Below are 24,225 nucleotides of genomic sequence, written 5' to 3'. Positions count from 1 at the left end.
CCAACAGTGAGATGGAGAGATAGTCAGAAAGATGAAGAGGAGAGAGACAGAGACCAGTGGAGGCTGGTGGGAGGAGCTATAGGAGGATGGGCTCATTGTAATGGCTGGAATGGCTGGAATGGAACAGAGTCAAACATGTGGTTTCCATATGTTTGATACCGTTCCACTGAATCCATTCCAGCCATTACAATGAGCCCATCCTCCTATAGCTCCTCGCACCAGCCTCCACTGAGAGACAGACATAGACTGGGGGGGGGGGGGGGGGGGGGGGGGTAATGTTTAGAACCTATTTCCCAATCTCTCTGGGATTAGTGTAGTTCTCATCTGCCCTGCAGTCTTCTCTCCTCCCTTCAGCCATGGGTTTAGAGAGACAGTCACAAGTCATAAGGAGGAAAGCAGATTTCCCTGGGCCTTTAGCTGTTACCATTAGCCCCCGTCACTATACGCCATCCCCTACTTCACTAATCAATTTAGCAGCTCGGCCCTGAACCCCAGCCCATCACTCATAATCCATCACCCTCAGCTCCACACTCCACCTAGCTTTCCGGTCTCCACATAGGAAATATCCAGGGAAATTCCAAGAAAAAAAAGGTATATTACCTTATAATATAATGAGTTCCTCTCTGGCAGATACTCATATGAGAAAACCTACAGTGAGTAAAATAAGTCAGTCAGTCAAGCTTAACGGTAATGCTTGCTTGTCTATGGGAGACTCAGTGAGCATGGATTCAGAAGTATGTATGAGGATACAAGCCGACTCAGCCAAGCCATAACTTCATCATGGTTATTCTCTAAACTCCTAGTCTGGTCTAACTAAGAGGGAGTTTTTCAGCTCAGGCCTCAGTGCACTAGTGGTCACATACACCACAAACCATCTCACACACACACACACAACAACAACAAAAAAGATGAATGAAAAAGCCTCAGTACGGCTCATAAATCTCAGAGGGCCGTATTCAGAAGTGCATGGCAGAGTGCCAACAGGTCTACCAGTATGGGCCACACCCACCCTTTCCTTAACCTTAAACTGAATACAACTACTCCTCCCACTAGGAGTTTACACACTCATATGACAGATTAGAAAAGAACATTGAGTAATCATATCTTTGAGAAGCCCGGTGTCTGTGCTAAGGAGAGTTCAGGTCCATGCTGTAGTAGATAGAAACCATCTGCTCACGTCAGCCACACGTGTGCTGCATTCCTCCTGTCTGACCAGCCAACACACATGGCCCTGCAGACAGTCTCCTGTGTTATAGCTTACACACAGACCCACGTACTCTCACACACAAACCATAGCGTACAGAGTGAACTACACACACAGCCCCCCAAAAAGAACACACCTGCCCCATCAGTACCAACCCTCTGGTCACCATCTCACCCAAAGAGGAGTCAAGTAGAAATGACAGCTGGGAAAGACACGTAGACCAGTGAGCATTGCATCTCACACACACACACAGCAGTTGTAAGTGACCCTCTCCTTCCTCGGTGTCAACATTCCTCTGCCTGCTCTCCCCACTGCCAAAACAGCACCAATCAGAGACATCCATGTCCACTGCCTAAAACACACACACACCTTTTTCTTTTTGTAAAGGCAGCTGACGTCAGTCCACTCAGTAGGAGCCAAGACTAGAGTCACCATAACCCCTAGAGACATGGTCATTTAGCCCTGTTCATTCATTCATAACCTAGTCACACAGAGAGAACGAACAGGGTAAACAGAGCACAACACCTCCCCTTTCCTTCCAAAACCCCACAGGGAGAGGAGGACAAATAGATGTGGGGCTTCCAGCCCACCATCCAAAGAGGTAAAAAGCAGAGACCTGGCAACACAGAATATACCCCCTGGCCTCTATAGAACCTCATCAGAGGCCATGGGGAGGACTACAGGAGTGTGTGTGTGTATGATGTGGAGAGGTATTCTACATCTCCCTCCTCAGCTCATCCAGCCAGCCTCATGCACAGCACCACAGAGAGACAACAACCAGCATAAGAGATGCTGTGGTCTCAACTTTCAGAAATCTGGAGAACCTTATTTGAACCCCTATCCACACCCAGTAGTCCAGCTTCTCTAGGCCAGGAAGGGTGGGGTATGGCAGTGGAATGGCGTATTTTTAGATAGTGGACTTGTAGCGGAAGAAGTGCCTGGCTGGCAGAGGGAGTGTTGAATTATTGAACGGCTCGGAGGGACGTCATGCTGGGAGCTCTGCTGGGGCCTTGTTGGGGGCTCCTTGTGCACCACACACACAAACCAATCGAAGCTAGAGAATTTCAAGACTAGAGGGGCTAGGAGACAAGCACTTGCTTAATGGAAAAGAATGTTGGTGGGAAAAACAGAATCATTATACTCAATGTGAGTTTATAACTGCAAGAAATACAACTACCCGTGGCGGAAAAGACTTCAGATGGCAAATGGGGGAATTGTGACACTTGGATTCTGTGTAAGTGTTTCACTCGTCGGGTTCCGCTCCTCAAACATAGCGTGAGAGTCTTCTGGGGTCAGTTGCACCATTCTGGTCTTAACTCTACACCCAATCTAGGCTTGAAGACCAACTTTTTCATGCCCAGCTGGTGCAGAATGACTAAAAAAGGTCAGAAAACTGTAGAAAAGCTCCCAGCCCATCTCTTCCCGGGGGTTTTCCTACACAACGTTACCTTTCCTAGGTCACTGGTCTTTCCACAACATCAAGGCAGGGCTGAAAAATGTTGAGCATCTGCTTTGACCAAAAGCAATAAAAGTGGGTCCAGGAATCTGCCTCCAGAATGAAGTGATTCAGAGTGGAACAAGCATGAGAGGAGCACCATTTTTTTTTTGGTCTGCCAGAGTGAATGGTTTATTTGTTTTTTTATTATTATTCTCATCGATTCCATTATTTTATGGCTCCTGGAGGAATACATTTATTTTTTACTTCAGAGGCCTGAGGCGTGTGGGGGACATTTGGCAGGAAATTACATTGTCTGGAACAGGTGTGTGAAGCCCAGATATCATGAAATTCCACTGCTTAACATGCCATCGCTGCTGGTGGTTTACTTCCTCTAATGTCCTCTGGAAATCCATTACTTTAGAGTTGCATTTTACACACAAAAACATGAGGGAACACACGCACACACACAGGTAAACACACTAAGCAATCCTCTAGAATGCCGACACTGCAATTAGTCATGCCGCTTCTTTCATCTCCAGTGTGAGTGGGCTCAAGAGGGACCCAGGCTGCTGAATATCTAAACCAGACTACAAACCACACACACACCTGGAGCCTGACAGACATGCAAACGCCGCCGCAGACAAAGCTGTCCACAATCATACATTTCCATACAGTAAGATGCAGACCAACACACTCCCGCAGACCAGCCAACTGAGCCCACCAACACTCCATAACAGCTGAAGAGGGTTTATTCTCATGGGGAGGGAACCGTGAGCCTGATGCAGAGACACACACACTGGAGCCATTCTGCACCAGAGCTACAGTATAGATGGAATGAGGGAAAATGGCAGTATGGAGATGGGAATGAAAGGAGTTCAATTGAAAGCACCTCAGAGTGCTCCAGTAATCAGACTGCAGTTACTGAGCTGTAATCACACTGACAACCTGAGTGGATGAAAGAGAGAAGAGGGAGAGAGGAGGACGAAAGCAGGTCAACTATAATATTCAAAAGGTTCAGAAAACTGCAAGCAATGGGCTTCCCTCCGCAAGAATCTCACGCATGCACTCGACTCACACACCACGTCTCTTTTTCTCTTGCACACACTCTGTCCCACCCCAGGATTAAAATGCAAATGGTGCCCTTTCCACTAACAGAGGCCTTTATTGTTAGTGTGAAGGGAAGGTGAACTCCGGTGAGGGCCAAGGTAAGCAAGAAAGGGAACAAGCGAGGAAAAAAAGAGGAGCCCCACTAAAAAGGTCAGCCTTGTGTTCTTTCCTCTCATCCCTCTTAACACAATACTTCTCTCCATCTTCTCCTGTACAGAAACTGCCTACGCACACGCAGCCACACCACTCTACTCTAAACTGCACTTGAAGGCAGCAGAGCGAGGGGGGGGGGGGGGGGGGGGGGAACATCAGCACAAAAGGAAAAAGATGACTTCATTATCAGAACTCCCTTTCTCCATTAAGCCATTCAGAGAACAGATAACATGTTAGGAGAGTTAAGACGGGAGTTCTAAATGTCACTCATTTTATTGTGGACATTACTGTGTGGAGCTAATAGTAGGTCTATTCAGACAGACTCTTCAGCCAGACTATCACCCATGTAGAGAGAGCATCTCTCCCTACAAAATATCAACAAGAGATGAACGTTAGTCAGGTTGTTTACATGGAGTCAGAACAAACAGCCTGGAATGGATATTTTACAGACAAAGACGCCATGAATCACCACATTCATTCTTAACACCTTACAAGGTATAGCATTTAGTTTGTGTGTTTCCAGCTCGCTATTCTTCTCTGAGAGGCGATGTATCATTCTGGGGCTAAATCGATTCCTCCTCCAGCCCTTGGCTACACTGCATCGCACTGCTTACGCACCGCCCCTGGGACAGGAATACATAAAACAATCACATACTGTAGCAGAAGCGCCGTTTGAAAAGCTGGTGTCTGAAATCAGTTTCACACTTCAATAAAGCGTGTAAGAATAAAACACACCAACAAAAAAAATCCCCTCACCTACATGAGCAAATCTGAAGTGAACACCCTCTCCCACACAGAGCTGAGGAAGGCTTTTATAGCCTAGATTACCATCCTCTATAAGGAATCCAGGGAAGGAGAAATTAAGGAGCAAACTCAAACTCAACTGCAGGGAAAACCAGACAAATGACCCGTTTTGGTCAAAGGGAGGCAGGGAGCTGCTGCACTGGAACCCACAGTTCTACCCTGGAAAAGAATGGCTATCCTTCATCGCGGCCTATTTTTAGAATGTTATCTTTCAGCCTGGATCAAGCCAGATATTCAACTTCTGTATTAGACATACTAGATCAGGACTGAACAGTAGAGCTCCTTATAAAAACACTGGCAGCCTGTAGACTGGGTCTGGGAGAGAGGCAGTGTGAGCAGGGGGAGCATTGAGTTTCTTCACGTAGCTCCATGGCGTTAGTCAATACTGGGCTGTCAGGCCCGCGCGGCCACAGCTGCAGCCCACGGAGACAAGGTCGCTGTTCAGGCAGGCCTGGCCATCATGACCAATCAGTGTTGTTACCCTGCCAACTATGGAAATAACCTCCGGCCACCCCCCAACATCACATTAACAAAACACACACATTCTCTTCTGGTCAGGTTGAGGTGGAACAAGACCAGGATCCCACTTTCTCTCTCGTGCAGGGAGTATAATTACATTGACTGACTGCCTACCCGCCCCACCTCTCTCTCACACAGTGCCTGATGGATGGACGCTTTGCCCCTCTACAGGGACATCTGGTTGATCAGAGTAGGAAGTGTATTTCTGTCAGACAAGCTGTTCGATCTGTGCCACTGAATGCTTGTCATGGAGTGAAAGAGCTACAGCTGCCAGGGCTTTGTCTGTGACTAGTGAATGACCAGAACATGGAGAGGGTGACAGGTGCATGGGCATCGGGTGACTTTCAGACCAGAATTTGACCAATATCAGAAAGCATCTCTCACTGGGGTTGGAAATGATCAGCTAGCTTGTCACATCCATCTTCAATCAACCTACACATATGAATGAGTTTAATCCTATTATCTCCCAAGCCTGCTATAATCGGTTTAGAGACTTTATCTGCAGCATACCACACAATCGTGTTATGTCTATAAGTCTTTTAAACTTGTAAGACCATGAATGACTGTCTCTTATTTTTGGCACAACTTCACAAAGTAAAATGCTAAAATGCCTTCCACATGTCCCTGTGGAGAGGGATTAATATGATTTGATGCATAGCAAGTGCATGTGCACGTGTTGACCAACCCAAAAAAGTATGGTCGCTCAACAAATGAATGATAACAGACCATTTATCTTACCTCTCCCCCATGGCCATCGAAAATCCCAAATATAGACGGGTGACTCCTGTTCACGATGTCTGTGAGGACCTCGAAGCGGTCTTCCATGTGATCTCTCCGGCCTTGGATGGAGTACACCGCCACATTGTTGCTCTTGAACTCCCAGGTTCTGGAGAACTCTGCGTCCAGAACATCTAGACCCCCGAATTTTTCATTCTGCATAATCTCCGCCACTTTCCCCTTGACCATTTTGACAGCATCCCGGCTGGACTTGACGATGGTTTTCACCTCGTCAGTGTGGAAGAAGTAACTCCACAGAGCCAGGCTTATGCATAGGAGGAACAAGGTCTCTGGTCTGAGCAGAAAATAACGCATGATCCGACCCAAAAGAGACAACAGTGTCATCGTATCCTCTATCATTTATACAAACAAGAAATCACTGCAGGTTGTTGTTGTTTACCCGCAACTTTCAGTCCATTATTATCGATGCGAGAATAAATAAATCAGCGAAACCAAATTAAGCAAACGTAGCCTACAGCACAGCGTAAAAGGCTGAATTAATTCAACGAAACGCTGATAGCTCACATGTAGAAATGCTGCTTGACGTCTTGGAGAATCCGTAGACACTGCGGGGTGAAAGATTCTGGCTTGGCTTGTTCACTCTAGCATAAAACCTCGTGAACCAGCGGTTGTCCATATGATGCGGTGACTCGCACAACCGTGGAAGGAGGAGAATGGTAGCTATATATAACCTCAGACAGTTGGAGACCTCGCGTTGAAGTACCTCGTTTAAAGCTAACCTGAACACAAACTGCATGCTCCCTCAACCTTTGACAGCGAGATTGAACTGTAAATAGTGCCCTCAAACTGTAGCGTTCGGTTTGCAGGACCGCACCACTGGGAGCACGTGAGGTGTGCACCATTCAAGCTTTTTTAGGATAACATGCATCATATTTCTGGAGGGACAAACTAAATGTCACTTGCAACTTTATACTGCTGAATATAAAATGTAGCGTTTGGGAAAATTGCTTCTTTTTAACGTACGTAACTTCTGGACCGATGCATGGTCCTCCCCACAGATGATTGTTTTAATAGGATCCCACTTTCTATACATTACAGCAAGCCCAGAGAACCAGACCAATGTTTTGTCTAGAAGGGATACAGCTTTTGTCAAAATTGACTTTTCGTAGCAGGTTAGGAGAATTAGGTTAAGGTTAGGAAAAGGATTAGGGTGAGCTAAAATGCAAAAAACCGAAAACACATTTGACGTAAAAAACGGTATCCTATCTAGACATGAACCCAGAACGGTTATCAAACAGATAAGGCAAAGGTTTAGGAACTCTAAAGTACATTGTAAAATTCTACTTTGCTTTGTTGTGTTCTTGTTGTTGATGATGATAATGGCGACGAAGAAAGATAAAGGAGGAAGGTATAGTATATAGATAACGATAAAATGTATCTTCTTTGGATAAATTCATTTATCTTAGATTTAAACAATTGCCTTCTTGTCCAATCCAATGTATGCAACAAAAGGATTCATTGGATTATAAAAAAAAATCAGTAATTTCATAACTTCCATATATAATGCAGTTTCTTCTGTGTGTATGGGATTTGAATGGTTTATGAAGCAACTGCACTCAGGCAAAAGAGAGGAACGGACTGGGTCCTTTTGCCACCAGGAAGTGCTGTGTCGTCATCATCCTGCTCCTCCTTTCCAGTTTGTGTTGGAGAAACGTGGAGGTTCGCAACGTGTAGATGAATTAACATTCTGTAAGTATGTGTTGTGTATTAGTTGTTTTATTGAAATGGCATTAAGGGCCCCGAAACATTTTAACACGGGCCCTTCTATGTAATGACAACTGTCACGATCATCGCAAATTAGTCGGCTAGCAAGTACCAGCCATTTAACATATTCTATCTAACAGTTACTGGTTGCCGGTTAGTAAAGTAAATCCAATTGTATAACGTTATCTAGCTAACGAGAACTGCCAGCAGAGCATGGTCAGATGAGTCAGATGAGATGTGACATTGTGATAATGGTTAACTGACAGAGATGTCATGGAATAGTATCTAATTCTGTGTCATGTGTAAAAAAAAAAATATTAACGTTAACAGGAAAGGTAGTAGAATAGATAGCTGGCTACCATGTATTGACTATAATCAATACACATTAGCCCTGTCGATAATATCATGACGTTTTTGTATATAATCTAAAAAGTAAACGCTTGTCTGGTTCATAACATCAATCTGATTTGTCTTGTCTAGTTCTCACTGCTACATCCAAGCCATTTATAATGGAGTACATGCAAGCTCCTGCTACAAGCAGTCAGGGGAACATGTAAGTAGAATTTATGATCAGCCTCCTACATGCTACAAATAATCTGTCCTTTACCATTAGTTTGAAGGTGTAGATTCATAGCTTTTTCAAAGGTATCAGTTGGTACACAGTACTAATTAAGAAATTATTTCTCTCCTCTACCCAGCCTGTGCTGCACCTGTGGCATCCCCATCCCTCCAAACCCAGCCAACATGTGTGTGTCTTGCCTCAGGACCACAGTGGATATCTCTGAGGGAATCCCCAAGCAAGTCAACCTGCACTTCTGCAAGCAGTGTGAACGGTATTGCCCAGACCACCATCACAAGCCTGTCAAACTTAGTGCCACAGCTAAGATGTTTAAATCCCTGTCTATTGCTCTTACTTGACCAAAGGATCATTAGTCAGTTAACTGGGATCTTACCACGGCTCCTACATTAGTTCAGATGGATTGATTGCTCCTCTTTCTCTTCCATGCAGGTACTTGCAGCCTCCAGCCTCCTGGGTGCAGTGTGCTCTGGAGTCCAGGGAACTGCTCGCCCTCTGCCTTAAAAAACTGAAGGGCAACATGACTAAAGTGAGTATCCCTTCCCTACTCTGCTTTATTTATATTCAAAGATACACTTGTTAAATTTTTTTAACAGGGCTGTAGCCATTCGCCTCAGAAACTCATGTGACCTCTCAATCCAGGTGCGTCTGATCGATGCTGGATTCCTGTGGACGGAACCCCACTCCAAGCGGATCAAGTTGAAGGTGACCATACAGAAAGAGGTGAGAGAGAGGAGACGAGTGGAGAAATGAGAGGCATGAGAGTGTGACATATTTAATATAAGGGATTAGTGTGGATTAGGAACCTGATCTGGAGGACGTGTCCCACCGCTATGTGTCCCACCATGTTGTCATTATTTAATCCAGGTGACACTAAAGGGATAAAGGGCTGACTAGTTTCAGAGCACAGTGATTGGGTGAAGTTTAGCCAGTGGCTGTCATAACTTCATGACCTTTCAGAGGAGTCTCAGTTCCTCAGGGCCCAGGGCTTTGTATGGAGTGTAGGGGGTTTTGTGTGACCTGTGATCTTGTATCTAGATGTCCTTTAGTCACCAGAAATAGCAGCACCAAACCCTGATGAATAAAGTCTTACACATCAGTGTTTCCCAAATGGCGGGTGGGTAATGATCCACTGGTGGGTCACAGCCAATTCCCTTTGGGTTACAGCTTTCTAGCCCAGTTCTGGATTTTAAAGAGTGTTTTATTTACTTGGTGTGTCACATTACAGTCGTAAACTATGTTCTGAGCCAGTCATATAAGAGAATAGCGGTTGATGGTAGTGTGATTCTTCCTGTCCAGGTGATGAACGGAGCCATCCTGCAGCAGGTGTTTGTGGTGGAGTTTGTCATCCAGGGCCAGATGTGTGACGACTGCCACCGTGTCGAGGCCAAGGACTTCTGGAACTCTGTGGTGCAAGTCAGACAGAAGGTACCACTGATGATTAGACTTATATTATTCATGTTGCTCACCACAACAATTGTTTTTTAACATGTTGTGTTTTTAACCTGATATTGGGCTGGTCCTTTTTAGACTTCTCACAAGAAGACCTTCTACTACCTGGAGCAGCTGATTCTCAAACACAAACTCCATCAGAACGCACTCAACATCAAGGAGATCAATGGTGGGTTTGGGATAGAATATACTGCTCTAAAGTGGGGGTTTCATCCAGGAAGAGACACCAGACCATGCAAGCTTACCATTGACATTGGCGATTTTCTTAATAAAGCTTTCCTGTCCCGGGCTTTAGAAGGGCTTGGCCATGTGTTTATAATCAGTGTGGTAGGATCATAGTACTGAGCATTCTGTTTACCATGCCAACAATGCTGTTTGACTCGGGTCCTATTTTCAGTCACACACACACACACTGTGTATTGAGAGATATTTCAGAAGCAGCGCCCAGTGTGGTTGGACCAGATTGTAAGGGAGAAGCTGTCCTTTGACAGTTCAGTATAAATGACCCCCCTCTCTAGCCGGAGTTAAAAGCCTTGAAGCTTCAACATGTGGCGGCCATATCCCCCCCGGTGCCCATCTGGTCTGTGTTACTGAGGCTGTCGAATTAAGTGTGTTGGAATGGTGATGACCCAGGTCGCGTGTGGTGTGTGTGTCTGGGATTGATTTATTGACTGCGGGCTGACTTGTTTTTAATCTTTCTCCTCTCTCAGAGGGTATTGATTTCTACTATGCCACCAAGCAGCATGCTCAGAAGATGGTGGATTTTCTCCAGTGCACAGTCCCCTGCAGGTAGGAACAGTTCACCAGAGACCCTCAACTACGGGTAGAGGTTGCCCTGTAGTGACAACTCTCTGACCTGAGGTCAGTGTCGTGGTGACGTCCTCCTACTCTTGATGGCTCCTTAATGGTTATTGCATAATGCCCATTAAATGTTAATTTGTTGTTGGGACAATATGTTGACATAGAATTGAACAGTGATGACTTGGACTGCACTAACCACAGTAAGTGTGGTCTGTGTGGCTAGTGCTACAATTATTCAATGTCTATAGACATATATATTTCTAGCTTAGCATGGAGAGGATTGAGAATGTTGTTTATTTTTTCTCTGACAAGATATTGTTGTCTTTGTTTTTTTTGTGTCACTGTCTTGTTTAGGTCGAAGACCTCCCAGCGCCTCATCTCCCATGACATCCACTCAAACACATTCAACTACAAGAGCACCTACTCCATTGAGATCGTTCCTGTTTGCAAGGTATGTAGCATCTTCCTCAAAAATACTGAAGGTCAAATGCTCTACATACTGTGCATTCGGAAAGTATTCAGACCCCTTGACTTTTTCTACGTTTTGTTACGTTACAGCCTTATTCGAAAATGTATTAGTGTCATATATATATATATATATATATATATATTATTTATATGAATTAAATATCACATTTACATAAGTATTCAAACCCTTTACTCAGTACTTTGTTGAAGGACCTTTTGGCAGCGATTTACAGCCTCGAGTCTTCTTGGATATGATGCTACAAGCTTGGCACACCTGTATTTGGGGAGTTTCTCCCATTATTCTCTGCAGATCCTCTCAAGCTCTGTCAGATGGATGGGGAGTGTCGCTACACAGCTATTTTCAGTTCTCTCCAGAGATGTTCGATCAGCTCCCGGCTCTGACTGTGCCACTCAAGGACATTCAGAAACTTGATCCCGAAGCCACTCCTGCGTAACTTGGCTGGGTGCTTAGGGTCGTTGTCCTGTTGGAAAGTGAACCTTTACCCTAGTCTGAGGTCCTGAGAGCTCTGGAGCAGGTTTTTATCAAGGATCTTTCTGTACTTTGCTCCGTTCATCTTTCCCTCGATCCTGACTAGTCTCCCAGTCCCTGCCGCTGAAAAACATCCCCAAAGCATGACGCTGCCACCACCATGCTTCACTGTAGAGATGGTGCTTGGTTTCCTCTAGACGTGACGCTTAGCATTCAGGCCAAAGAGTAATTTAGGTGCCTTTTTGCACTCTACCATAAAGGGCTGATTGGTGGAGTGCTGCAGATATTGTTGTCCTTCTGGAAGGTTCTCCCATCTCCACCTAGGAACTCTGGAGCTCTGTCAGAGTGACCATCGGGTTCTTGGTCACCTCCCTGACCAAGGCCCTTCACCCCCGAATGCTCAGTTTGTAGAAACATCTCAAGGATTATCAATGGAAACAGGATGCATCTGAGCTCAATTTCAAGTCTTATAGCAAAGGGTCTGAATACTTAGGTAAATAAGGTATTTCTGTTTTTTTATTTGGAATAAATGTGTCATTATGGGGTGTTGTTAAAAATTATTGAATCCATTTTAGAATAAGGCTGTAACGAAACAAAATGTGGAGAAGGGGTCTGAATACTTTCTGAATGCACTGTATATCTTAACGTGCAGGGCTGAAAAGTGGTTGAATAGGTGAACAGAGCGCACCTATACTCAAATGCTCAGGTCCAAACAGGCCAGGGCAGACCTTTACAGATCCCCTGTTCTTACACTGCTCAAAAAAATAAAGGGAACACATAAACAACACAATGTAACTCCAAGTCAATCACACTTCTGTGAAATCAAACTGTCCACTTAGGAAGCAACACCGATTGACAATAAATTTCACATGCTGTTGTGCAAATGGAATAGACAAAAGGTGGAAATTATAGGCAATTAGCAAGACACCCCCAATAAAGGAGTGGTTCTGCAGGTGGTGACCACAGACCACTTCTCAGTTCCTATGCTTCCTGGCTGATGTTTTGGTCACTTTTGAATGCTGGTGGTGCTTTCACTCTAGTGGTAGCATGAGACGGAGTCTACAACCCACACAAGTGGCTCAGGTAGTGCAGCTCATCCAGGATGGCACATCAATGCGAGCTGTGGCAAGAAGGTTTGCTGTGTCTGTCAGCGTAGTGTCCAGAGCATGGAGGCGCTACCAGGAGACAGGCCAGTACATCAGGAGACGTGGAGGAGGCCGTAGGAGGGCAACAACCCAGCAGCAGGACCGCTACCTCTGCCTTTGTGCAAGGAGGAGCACTGCCAGAGCCCTGCAAAATGACCTCCAGCAGGCCACAAATGTGCATGTGTCTGCTCAAACGGTCAGAAACAGACTCCATGAGGGTGGTATGAGGGCCCGACGTCCACAGGTGGGGGTTGTGCTTACAGCCCAACACCGTGCAGGACGTTTGGCATTTGCCAGAGAACACCAAGATTGGCAAATTCGCCACTGGCGCCCTGTACTCTTCACAGATGAAAGCAGGTTCACACTGAGCACATGTGACAGAGTCTGGAGACGCCGTGGAGAACGTTCTGCTGCCTGCAACATCCTCCAGCATGACCGTTTTGGCGGTGGGTCAGTCATGGTGTGGGGTGGCATTTCTTTGTGGGGCCGCACAGCCCTCCATGTGCTCGCCAGAGGTAGCCTGACTGCCATTAGGTACCGAGATGAGATCCTCAGACCCCTTGTGAGACACATGCACATTTGTGGCCTGCTGGAGGTCATTTTGCAGGGCTCTGGCAGTGCTACTCCTTGCACAAAGGCGGAGGTAGCGGTCCTGCTGCTGGGTTGTTGCCCTCCTACGGCCTCCTCCACGTCTCCTGATGTACTGGCCTGTCTCCTGGTAGCGCCTCCATGCTCTGGACACTACGCTGACAGACACAGCAAACCTTCTTGCCACAGCTCGCATTGATGTGCCATCCTGGATGAGCTGCACTACCTGAGCCACTTGTGTGGGTTGTAGACTTCGTCTCATGCTACCACTAGAGTGAAAGCACCGCCAGCATTCAAAAGTGACCAAAACATCAGCCAGGAAGCATAGGAACTGAGAAGTGGTCTGTGGTCACCACCTGCAGAACCACTCCTTTATTGGGGGTGTCTTGCTAATTGCCTATAATTTCCACCTGTTGTCTATTCCATTTGCACAACGGCATGTGAAATTTATTGTCAATCAGTGTTGCTTCCTAAGTAGACAGTTTGATTTCACAGAAGTGTGATTGACTTGGAGTTACATTGTGTTGTTTAAGTGTTCCCTTTATTTTTTTGAGCAGTGTATTATAACAGACACAGCTTCCCTTGGATAGAACTGTGTTGTTTTAAAAGATGCTTTTGAACTGTCAAATGAAAAACTAAATTCGACTCGATCTTGGTGTGTCTAGGTCAGGATTCTTTACTCAAGCTTTTTTGTTGAGTGAATGTTTCTCGTTAATGCTCTTCTGTTGGATTCATGTGGTAGATTAATCTACTCCTATTTTCCAACGTAGACTGAGTACACAAGCATCGATGCTTGGCTTCTGACCATACATGTGAAGAGGGAATTTTGTTCATATCCAATTCCAGCTGCATGTGTTTTTGTTCATTTCTATCCAATGACTGAATGAAGTATTACAGCACTGGCTTATTTAGTAAACGGATATGACTCAACATTTTCGAGATCAATGAAATACATTCCTAATCAGAATCTTATTTTCTTTTGCGTTATTTCTGAGACAAATTGTAATCACGCTGATAAAACAAAGAGAACCTAGCCGACCCCTTGTATAACCAAACTGGCAGTGACAGCACAGCCTCTGTTGTTGTTATTCAGAGGAGATTGCTAATCCAGAGTTGAATGTTAATCTCTTCTGTAGTACAGCTTGATGTGGGTTTTCTGGGAAATAATCTGGTGGGGAGGTTGGCATAGGGGGGAGGTTCCAATGTTCTCTCTGACCAGACCTCAGTTTGACCCCTGGTTTGTTTTGTCTCATTTCCCAGGACAACGTGGTGTGTCTGTCGCCGCGTCTGGCTCAGAGCCTGGGGAACATGGGCCAGGTGTGTGTGTGCGCCCGAGTCACCAGCACCATCCACCTGATCGACCCCAACACCCTGCAGAGTGAGTACAGTACACACCAGCACCATCCACCTCATTGTCCCAAACACCCTGCAGAATGAGTACAGTATGCACCACATGCTATTCTGGCTACTGAAAAATAGCTTTTACAGATATGTTCTGCTTCATTGATTGATTAGTGTTGATGTGTTGACAAGTTCAAAGTTTAAAGGTGATTGGGTTTGTGACTGGATGAGTGTGTGCTTGTCTTGATATAAAGCATCAAAAGTTGACCATGTGCTCCATATTTTTAGCATCAGTTTTTGATAGACTGATGGAATGTCATTATATTCCACTTGACTTCAGTCTTTTGTACCTAACTGAACCCAGTATCGTTTACAGTGTGTCTGTTCACCACATGCTCATCACCCTCCCTCTCAACAGCTTCCCTCTGTGTCTAATCAGGGCATTCCACACATGGGGCACACACACTCATTTGTTGTCATTACTTGCTGTGTGTGTAAAAAAAATTCCTCTGTTTCTTTCTGATATTTTGAAAGGCAGGGCACATGTTTTTAATTAGTGTTCAAAGAAAGGCTACTTTTGCGCCAGAGCCGCCTTTCTCAACCCCAGCCTCTGGGCAGATCAGTGATCCATGCTAGCCAAATCACTAGACTGCAGGGGGAGTGAAGATCAAATGAATCCTTTCATCTTGTGTGCGTGAGTGTAGGAAATGATTGGTGGTGTTTTGAGCAGTCAGAATTGAAACTTTGGACTGTCCATAGAGAGAACCATCTAATTCTATTTCTCCTGTCTGACCCAACAGTCGCTGAGGTGGATGGGGGCACATACTGGCGCAACCCCTTCAACAGCCTCGTTAGCCCAAGGCAACTGGAGGAGTTCATCGTCATGGATACTGACATCATCAGGAACCAGAAGCTGGGGGCGGGAGCAGGCATGAGGTCCAATAAGGTAGGAGTTCTGAGGGAAATGGGCGGTGATTTGGAATTGGGCAGAAGTGTGGCCCATTAGCAAGAACACCTCAATTTCAAGAGAAATAAATGCTGCTAGTCTGTTTCTTTAGATGCTGTGTGTATGTGTGTTCATGCGTGCAACTTCACTCACTCCATGTGAGGAGAAACATGTTCTAGTGTGTGTGTTGGCGAGACAGATTGTTTGGGTTGATACAGCTTGACTGCGGGGCTTTGGTGTGTTTGTGGCTTTAATGAAAGTGGTGTTGAGCAGATTGAATTATGGGGAACATTTCTCTTTTCTCTGAAGAAAAATCAATAGTGAAGCATTACATTATCCCTGAAGCAGCACATCCCATTAGAGAAAAACCCTCCACAATACATGGAAGTGTTTGTGTGAAATGGAACAGGGAATGGGCTCGCTACGGGAACGATAATGATCCCATCACCCATCTAAGGGTGTTGAAACACTAAACGCCCTCCACCCGTTTAGTGGAAAGGAATAGAAGTAATGGTGGTGCTAGGGTAAATCTTGTGTGTGTTCTGATTTGTATTTCCAGCACACTCTGGCTGAGGTGTGGGTGCAGAAGACCTCAGAGATGGACACTGCTCAGCAGTACCACTGTCGCACCCACCTGGGCCACCTGCTCAACATAGGAGACATGGTGCAGGGGTCGGTGACTGTCATGGGCTGCTATACAGCTACTTTTAACTCTTAATTATTCATGGAAATTCTTGCTGTATAAGAGAATCAAAACAATACCTAACTATTTTACTTGTGAAGTTAGAGAAAATGTGTTTTTTCACTTTTGTTTCCCCTCTAGCTTTGACTTTGCCAATTCCAACGTTAATGACGAGTTTCTGAACAAGATGAACCCTAGTCATATTCCTGACGTGGTAAGAACCAGTACATAATACTGTGTGCACACCTATATCCTCCAAAACAAAGATCTCCAACAGGTAGATTGCGAGCTACCAGTAGTTCCCAGCCAACATATGAGTAGCTCTCCAATCAATTCTCAAAGTACATGTGTTTTTCCATCACAAACTGTCACAAACATAAAGCACCTGGCTACTATCCAATCAAAGCCACATTTACATTTTCCCAACCCGGTTAGCCACTATTGGCTTAAAAAGCCAAACATAACACAATATCTGCCTATTAATTTCCAGCAATGTTGCCCCCTGTCTGTGTTTGGTGCACGCACTTGTCTATCACTCCGTATGTAGCCAGTTAATGATCATGTCTTTTTTTTCTTCAATTGGTTTGTGTTTTGAGGTTCAACCCAACATTGTGCACATTTTAATACAGTTGAGTAGACAGACTTTCCCCCAAAACCTTCTCTGGTTAAATGTTAACCTCAAAGTAGGCTTACCTGACAGAGTTATACATTTGTTTATTTGTTTCTATTGGGGCCATTGTTTTGTGATCTCTGCCATGACATGTGCTGCAGCAGTAGGCCTAACAGCAGAAACATCGCTAGAACGACACATTCCTGTCTCGCTAGATGCGCAATTAAAGGGGAATTACACTTTTTCCAGACCTCATATGGTCATCTGATGTGATTTAAGCATTGCCATGGACTGAGAACATCAATTTGTTTCTCTATGAATATTTGTAATATTGAGAGTATACTTGTATTTGTACAAATCCAAACCAGGAAAAATAAAACAGAATTCTGGAAAATACAAAATATAATTTTATTGGGCCTGTCATGCCAAATCCTTTTTATCAACCATTATTTTACCAGGTATATTGACAGAAAACACATCTCTTGTACACCAAGGACGAAGTAGAGGAGAACATTGTTCCTGTTAGAAAGCTATAAAATAAATTGCACCTTGCAACATTAATTCTTCTAAAAGTAACTCTCATGCTACAAAAGGTTGGAGAACCCTGGTCCCAAAACAACACATTTTTACCATGTACTGTACTGTCTGTATTAGTTCACATTGCCCCCTGGTGGACATTGTAGGATTGGTTCGATTTTATGTTTGCTGCATTGAGTTGAAATGTCAATCCTCTAATGGAAAAATTGGCCGCCTGACCAAATACTATTCACTTAACTTTGAAATGAAAGCTCAACTGCATTTGGCAGAATACATAATAACAAAACAAAATCAATGCATGTATTGAAGCCATTTGAACATGCTTGTTTTGGACTTGCAGGTGCTGATTAAGAAGAGCTACAACCGCAGCAAGAGGGTGAAGCGCAGGAACTGGAAGCTGAAGGAGATGGACAAAGACAGAGAGGGCATGGCGCCTGAAGACGAGAGGTAAGGATGAGAGGAGGAACTGATGAGAGAGGAGGAATGTGGAGGGGGAGAAGCAGGAAGGGATGAGGAGAGAGTGAGGGAGGAGAGAACTGAAAGAGTGAAGGTTGGATATGCTCTTTATCCAGGTGATGACTTTGTAAGTTGTGAAAGGTGTCTGTCTTCAACATTGGCGGTGATTTTATATATTGTTCTCCTCTCTTTCTGTTTCAGACAATACCAGGACTTCCTAGAGGACCTGGAGGAAGACGAAGCCCTGAGAAAGAACGTCAACATCTTCAGAGGTGAGTGGGACCACAGCTTTCCGCTTCTCTTTATTGTTCCTCTTGCGAGAACCTGGCAGTTTTCCCCAATTGTCACCCATAGCTTTTTATTTATCCATTTTTAGCCGTAGCCTCATGATAGAGTTGTATTGTATTGTTTTGTATTGCAGATGCGTCTAAGATCCCAGTGGAGAGTGACACGGATGACGAGGGTGCTCCTCGGATCTCTCTGATGGAGATGCTGGAGGACCTCAGCCTAACAGACGCCACCGGGGGAGAGGGAGCCAACATGCTGACCGAATAGACCAATCACCGGCCTGCTTACAGCCACATAATGGCTGTTCAGACCAATCAGGTCTTACTAACATCAACATGATGATTGACTAGACAAATGGGAATCCTACTAGTAAAATGAGGGATTAGTAGTCCAATAAGAATGGCAATGCCACCTGTTGTCAGTTACCATTGCTTACAGTCTCCACCCAACAGCAGCCACTCAGAAGGCTGCAGACTGGTCACTTCTAAGGTTGCTGAGTTATTGATGGTAACCTGCCCTTTTTTTTTTACCCTGTCTCCATGTTAGAGGCAGTGGGTTGTGGTGATGTACTCGAAAACCACTTCATTTCCAAATAAAATATAATCTGGTTACAATATGACTTTGTCATTCTGAGATGCTGCATCCACTAGAAAGACCTGGATAAGTGGGGAAGATGTCGCTGCACAATGAGCATGGATCTCACTCTCAATATAGTACCTATGATTTAAAAGGAGGGACAGGCCACATGGTGAAAGTGGCAGAATGTACCAGTTGAGAACGCATAGGCACCTTCTATGAGTAGATAGTTGTATGTGTAGATATCCCAGGTATACCTGTATGCATTCTGGATTGGGTATGCTTACAGTGCGTCTGGAAAGTTTTCAGAACCCTTCAGTTTTCCCAAATTGTGTTATGTTACAGCCTTATTCTAAAATTGATTAAATACAATTTTTAAACATCGTCATCAATCTACACCCAATACCCCATAATGACAAAGCGAAAACAGGTTTTTAGAAATATTTGCACATTTTATAAAAAATATAATAAATAAAACATATTTACGTAAGTATTCAGATCCTTTGCTATGAGACTCATGATTGAGCTCCGATGCATCCTGCTTCCATTGATCATCCTTGAGATGTTTCTACAACTTGATTGGAGTCCACTTATGGTAAATTCATTTGATTGGACATGATTTGGAAAGGCACACACCTGTCTATGTAAGGTCCCACAGTTGACAGTGCATGTCAGAGCAAAAACCAAGCCACGAGGTCAAAGGAATTGTCTGCAGAGCCCCGAGACAGGATTGTGTCGAGGTACAGATCTGGGGAAGGGTACCAAAACAATTCTGAGACATTGAATGTCCCCAAGAACACAGTGGCCTCCATCATACTTTAATGGAAGAAGTTTGGAACAAGGAGAGCTGGCCGCCCGGCCAAACTGAGCAATCAGGGGAGAAGGGCCTTGGTCAGAGAAGTGACCAAGAACCTGATGGTCACTCTGACAAAACTCCAGAGTTCCTCTGTGGAGATGGGAGAAACTTCCGGAAGGACAAACATCTCTGCAGCACTCCAATCAGGCCTTTATGGTAATGGCCAGATGGAAGCCACTCCTCAGTAAAAGGCACCTAAAGGACTCTGACCATGAGAAATACGTTTCTCTGGTCTGATGAAACCAATATAGAACTCTTTGGCCTAAATGCCAAGTGTCACGTCTGGAGAAAACCTGGCACCATCCCTACGGTGAAGTAAGGTGATGGCAGCATCGTGCTGTGGGGATATTTTTCAGTGGCATGGACTGGGCGACTAGTCAGGATCGAGGCAAAGATGAACGGTGCAAAATACAGAGAGATCCTTGATGAAAACCTGCTCTAGAGCACTCAGGACCTCTGACTAGGGTGAAGGTTCACTTTCCAACAGGACAATGACCCTCAGCACACAGCCAAGACAACGCAGGAGTGGCTTCGGGACAAGTCTCAATGTCCTTGAGTGGCCCAGCTAGAGTCCGGAAACCGATTGAACATCTCTGGAGAGACCAGAAAATAGCTGTGCAAATACAGGTGTACCAAGCTTGTAGTCAGACCCAAGAAGACTCGAGGCTGTAATCGTTGCCAAAGGTGATTCAACAAAGTACTTAATAAAAGGCCTGAATACTTAAGTAAATGTGATATTTCTGTTTTTTTTACATTTGCAATGAAAATCTAAACCTGTTTTTGCTTTGTCATTATGGAGTATTGTGTGTAGATTGATGAGAGGGGGGGAAACTATTTAATTTTTAGAAAAGGCTGTAACTTAACAAATTGTGGAAAAGTCAAGGGGTCTGAATACTTTCTGAATGCCCTGTATGATTGTAATAGGCTGCAGACTGGCAACTAGATTCTCTACCCAACAACACCAAACCCACTCGCATGCAGAGCCACTGGCTTGAGAAATTGGTTCCCCATCATTAAGCTAAAATTAGTTCACCAAGCTTCAGAAATGAATCAATCCAGATTTAATTTGGAACTAGGACTCAGTGGGCACATGTCCCCTACTATTAGACTGTTCCCCAATACAATCAGCTCTATTGTTGCCAGGTAGTCATTCTGATTGTAGTAGGGGCTGAAGGGGAGAGAGGTGGGTGCAGGGGGAGGTTGAGTGCTTCTGAGGAAATGTTAGATATATACTACCGTTCAAAAGTTTGGGGTCACCAGTCTCAACTTCAACAGTGAAGAGGCGATTCCGGGATGCTGGCCTTCTAGGCAGAGTTGCAAAGAAAAAGCCATATCTCAGACTGGCCAATAAAAAGAGAAGGATAAGATGGGCAAAAGAACACAGACACTGGACAGAGGAACTCTGCCTAGAAGGCCAGCATCCCGGAATCGCCTCTTCACTGTTGACGTTGAGACTGGTGTTTTTTGGGTACTATTTGATGACGCTGCCAGTTGAGGACTTGTGAGGCGTCTGTTTCTCAAACTAGACACACTAATGTACTCTTGTCCTCTTGTTCAGTTGTGCACCGGGGCCTCCCACTCCTCTTTCTATTCTGGTTAGAGACAGTTTGCGCTGTTCTGTGAAGGGAGTAGTACACAGCGCTGTACGAGATCTTCAGTTTCTTTTCAATGTCTCGCATGGAATAGCCTCAGAACAAGAATAGACTGACGAGTTTCAGAAGAAAGTTCTTTGTTTCTGACCATTTTGAGCCTGTAATCGAACCCACAAATGCTGATGCTCCAGATACTCAACTAGTCTAAACTTTTATTGCTTCTTTAATCAGAACAACAGTTTTCAGCTGTGCTAACATAATTGCAACAGGGTTTTCTAATGTTCAATTAGCCTTTTAAAATGATAAACTTGGATTAACTAACACAACGTGCCATTGGAACAGAGGAGTGATGGTTGCTGATAATGGGCCGCTGTACGCCTTTGTAGATATTCCATTAAAAATCTGCCGTTTCCAGCTACAATAGTCACTTACAACATTAACAATGTCTACACTGTATTTCTGATCAATTTGATATTTTAATGGACAGAATATGTTTTTGAAAGGAAACAAGGGCATTTTTAAGTGACCCCAAACTTTTGAATGGTAGTAAATATTAGGAGAGAGAGAAAGGTGTGTTATGTGCCACTTCTCAGTCTTGTTTGAAGAGGGAGGAGGTGGGATCTTGTTTTTTAGCAACTTAAACAGGTTTTTAGGGGTAACCAGATCCTTGAGAAAGTAACTAGGTCTCTGAGACAGAGGAGGACAATAAGGTAGAGCAGGGGGTTCTCTACCATCCCTCCCACTCTCTCCCCCTGACCCCTTTTTCTCACCCACCTCCTCTCCACACACCTACAGTATACGCTCTCTCCATCAAAGCCTGTTCTTATCACACACTCACCTCATTTTATCACCTCCTTTTTCTGACCCCGTTTGTCCACTTTTCACTCTCCTTCCAATAATACTATTGAAAAATCAGTGAGCTACCTGACTGTTCAACTGTTTAGAGTCCCAAATAGTGACATGCTCCCTCGTGCTGTGAGTCTGGCTTCCGGCAAGCAGAACTGTCATGTTCAAAGCGAACAGGGGGGATGCCTGAAGAGAATTATAGAGGACTCTGTCCCATTATAGTGTGTGTGCGCACAGGCAGCGCTATTGAGGCCAGCTCCATTTTGAAGTAGTCAATTTTCTTCTACTAATTCTAAGAGTTGGTAAACAAACTAAAAGGGTGCGTACTGCCACCTGGAGTGTTGTTTGAACAGGTATAAAGCCAAGGTTGTTGATTTACTGCCACCTGCAGTTATGGAATGTTTTCTCACAAGTATAATTCATTATGCGATCCTTCCTTAACCCATAGGAAGTCCCACTCAGTTGATTACTTCAAAATATCAAAAATCCTCGAAGGCACTGCCCATGCTAAAACAGGCTTTTGGCCACTAGAGTCCTCTATCGTTCTCTATGAGAATGCCATACAAAAGTTGCTTGGACAAGCGCGTCATGTGTCTCCTATCCAATAATGCAGGACAGAGTTTTGATGACTATTCCACTGACTTAACGACTATGGATTAGCCCTATTTGTGAAGAATCCTGCTTTATTTAGATGTTCATTTAAAGACACACGTGCACCCAACACTCTGTCCACCCAACGCTCTGTCTGTAAAACCCCAACTCCAGGGAAAGAGAGAGTAGTGGGTGTGGTGTAAAGAACATTACCTGCTACATGTAGGCTATATTGGTGAACAGGTAGTGCAGCTTTTTACACAAAGCAGCGTAACTGTAGTGGGACACAGGCCATTCTCTTTGGTGTCCTGCAATACACTTTAGCCAGTAGAACCGAGGGAGCGCGGTCAGCAGCACGTTATCAGACAGAGAGGTGAGCTCACTTTTATAGGATCCTTATTGTTGTTTTTTGTTGGCCTACAGATTGTTACAGATTATTATTGTGTCGTATAGGCATGTAGGCTAGCATGTAGACTACATTCATGTGAGAAGGCCTATTCAATTGTTACATAATGTCTCTCTAGGGCATTAGATAGCCACAATTATTTATCAGAGAGGTGTAACAGGAAAGGACCTGGAAAACCAGCACACATGCTTGGATTAGATTTTAGGTTTATTTATTGACATGCCACAGTGTGTGTTTTTATCTATTTGGTCCATAACTGTTTATTAATGAGTAGGCTATTACTCTGGTGAAGAAGTGTGCACTGGTGTCAGGTGAGTTTCTGACTCAGAGAGGCTTTCCTATTGTGCCCCTAGCTACTTAATGTCAATTACCCTGTGTGGAAGTAGAGTAAATGTCTGTTCCTTTCCACCATCTGTACGGTGGTGGACCCTTTTGACATCATTGACAATAAAAAGGAAGGTGCCAAGTGTGCTGTTTGAGTGGAACACTGTGTGTGTGTGTGTGTGTGTGTGTGTACTGTGCATGCGTGCAGATTTAATTGACCTTGTCTGGGGCTCTCAGGAGCTAATTTCTACAGGTCCTCTCCACCAGAGAGACCCCTGTGGCCCCCAGGGGACATGGGCTATGATTGACCCTGGACCTTCTCATTAATAAACACAGACCCACAATTAATGTGTTTTCTAATACCATTTTTCATTGTTTCCTCCCTCAAGGATATGGTAGGTATGTAAGACATGGGTAATTACATAGTAGCAGGCACACTGAAAGCTGAAGAAGACTAGGGTTTATAATGAGACTACTACAAACACTTGAGGTTATATCACCGAACAAAGATTTTCCCCCAACACATATGCATGCATACACACACACACACACATGGTAAACTCATTTTTCAGCTACGAAGTGTTTTCCCTCTTGCAATTGGTGATGCCTCCTGGGAAAATAGGGGTAATTCTATCAGGTGAGCCGACTAACTGTATATCTTTCCACATGATTGATGTTGTGTTGTCTGTCTTGTGTGTTTGTTTGTGTTCATGTCCATTATGTGTCTCCTGCTGCCATTATCACTGCCACCCTCCTCCTTTCTTTCTCTCTTTCTTTCTCCCTCCCTTTATTTCTCTTTCTTTTTCTCTCTCTCCTATCTTCCTATCCCTCCTCTCCTCCTTCCCTCTCTCTTATCTTGCTCTCTCTGTTCCTTTCTCTGCCCCTCCCTCTCCCATCCTCACCCTGACCACTGGAGCAGCATGAGG

At 44.6% G+C, this 24,225-nt stretch overlaps 2 protein-coding genes across 2 annotated transcripts in view; one reads left to right on the top strand and one right to left on the bottom strand.

Moving 5' to 3' along the window:
• LOC120018260 (protein phosphatase 1L-like) overlaps positions 1–6,944 on the bottom strand; it is a 42,860-nt gene extending 35,916 nt beyond the window's left edge. Inside the window, exon 1 of the mRNA XM_038961359.1 lies at positions 5,964–6,944. Within this exon, the coding sequence (XP_038817287.1) occupies positions 5,964–6,362 (399 nt within the window). The 5' untranslated portion in view covers positions 6,363–6,944. The remainder of the gene's footprint in view (positions 1–5,963) is intronic.
• Positions 6,945–7,549: 605 nt separating this feature from the next.
• LOC120018259 (60S ribosomal export protein NMD3-like) lies at positions 7,550–18,724 on the top strand. The gene is made up of 16 exons (XM_038961358.1): positions 7,550–7,712; positions 8,208–8,280; positions 8,426–8,560; positions 8,737–8,833; positions 8,947–9,027; positions 9,604–9,732; positions 9,835–9,925; positions 10,467–10,545; positions 10,912–11,008; positions 14,509–14,626; positions 15,390–15,535; positions 16,095–16,207; positions 16,359–16,431; positions 17,705–17,811; positions 18,022–18,092; positions 18,242–18,724. The coding sequence occupies exons 1-16, from the start codon at positions 7,565–7,567 to the stop codon at positions 18,373–18,375; spliced, it is 1,692 nt and encodes a 563-aa protein (XP_038817286.1). The 5' UTR covers positions 7,550–7,564; the 3' UTR covers positions 18,376–18,724.
• Positions 18,725–24,225: the final 5,501 nt, after the last annotated feature.

This window comes from Salvelinus namaycush, chromosome 23 (assembly GCF_016432855.1).
Source record: "Salvelinus namaycush isolate Seneca chromosome 23, SaNama_1.0, whole genome shotgun sequence".
Lineage (NCBI taxonomy): Eukaryota > Metazoa > Chordata > Actinopteri > Salmoniformes > Salmonidae > Salvelinus > Salvelinus namaycush.
This window is presented reverse-complemented; position numbering and strand designations above follow the sequence as displayed.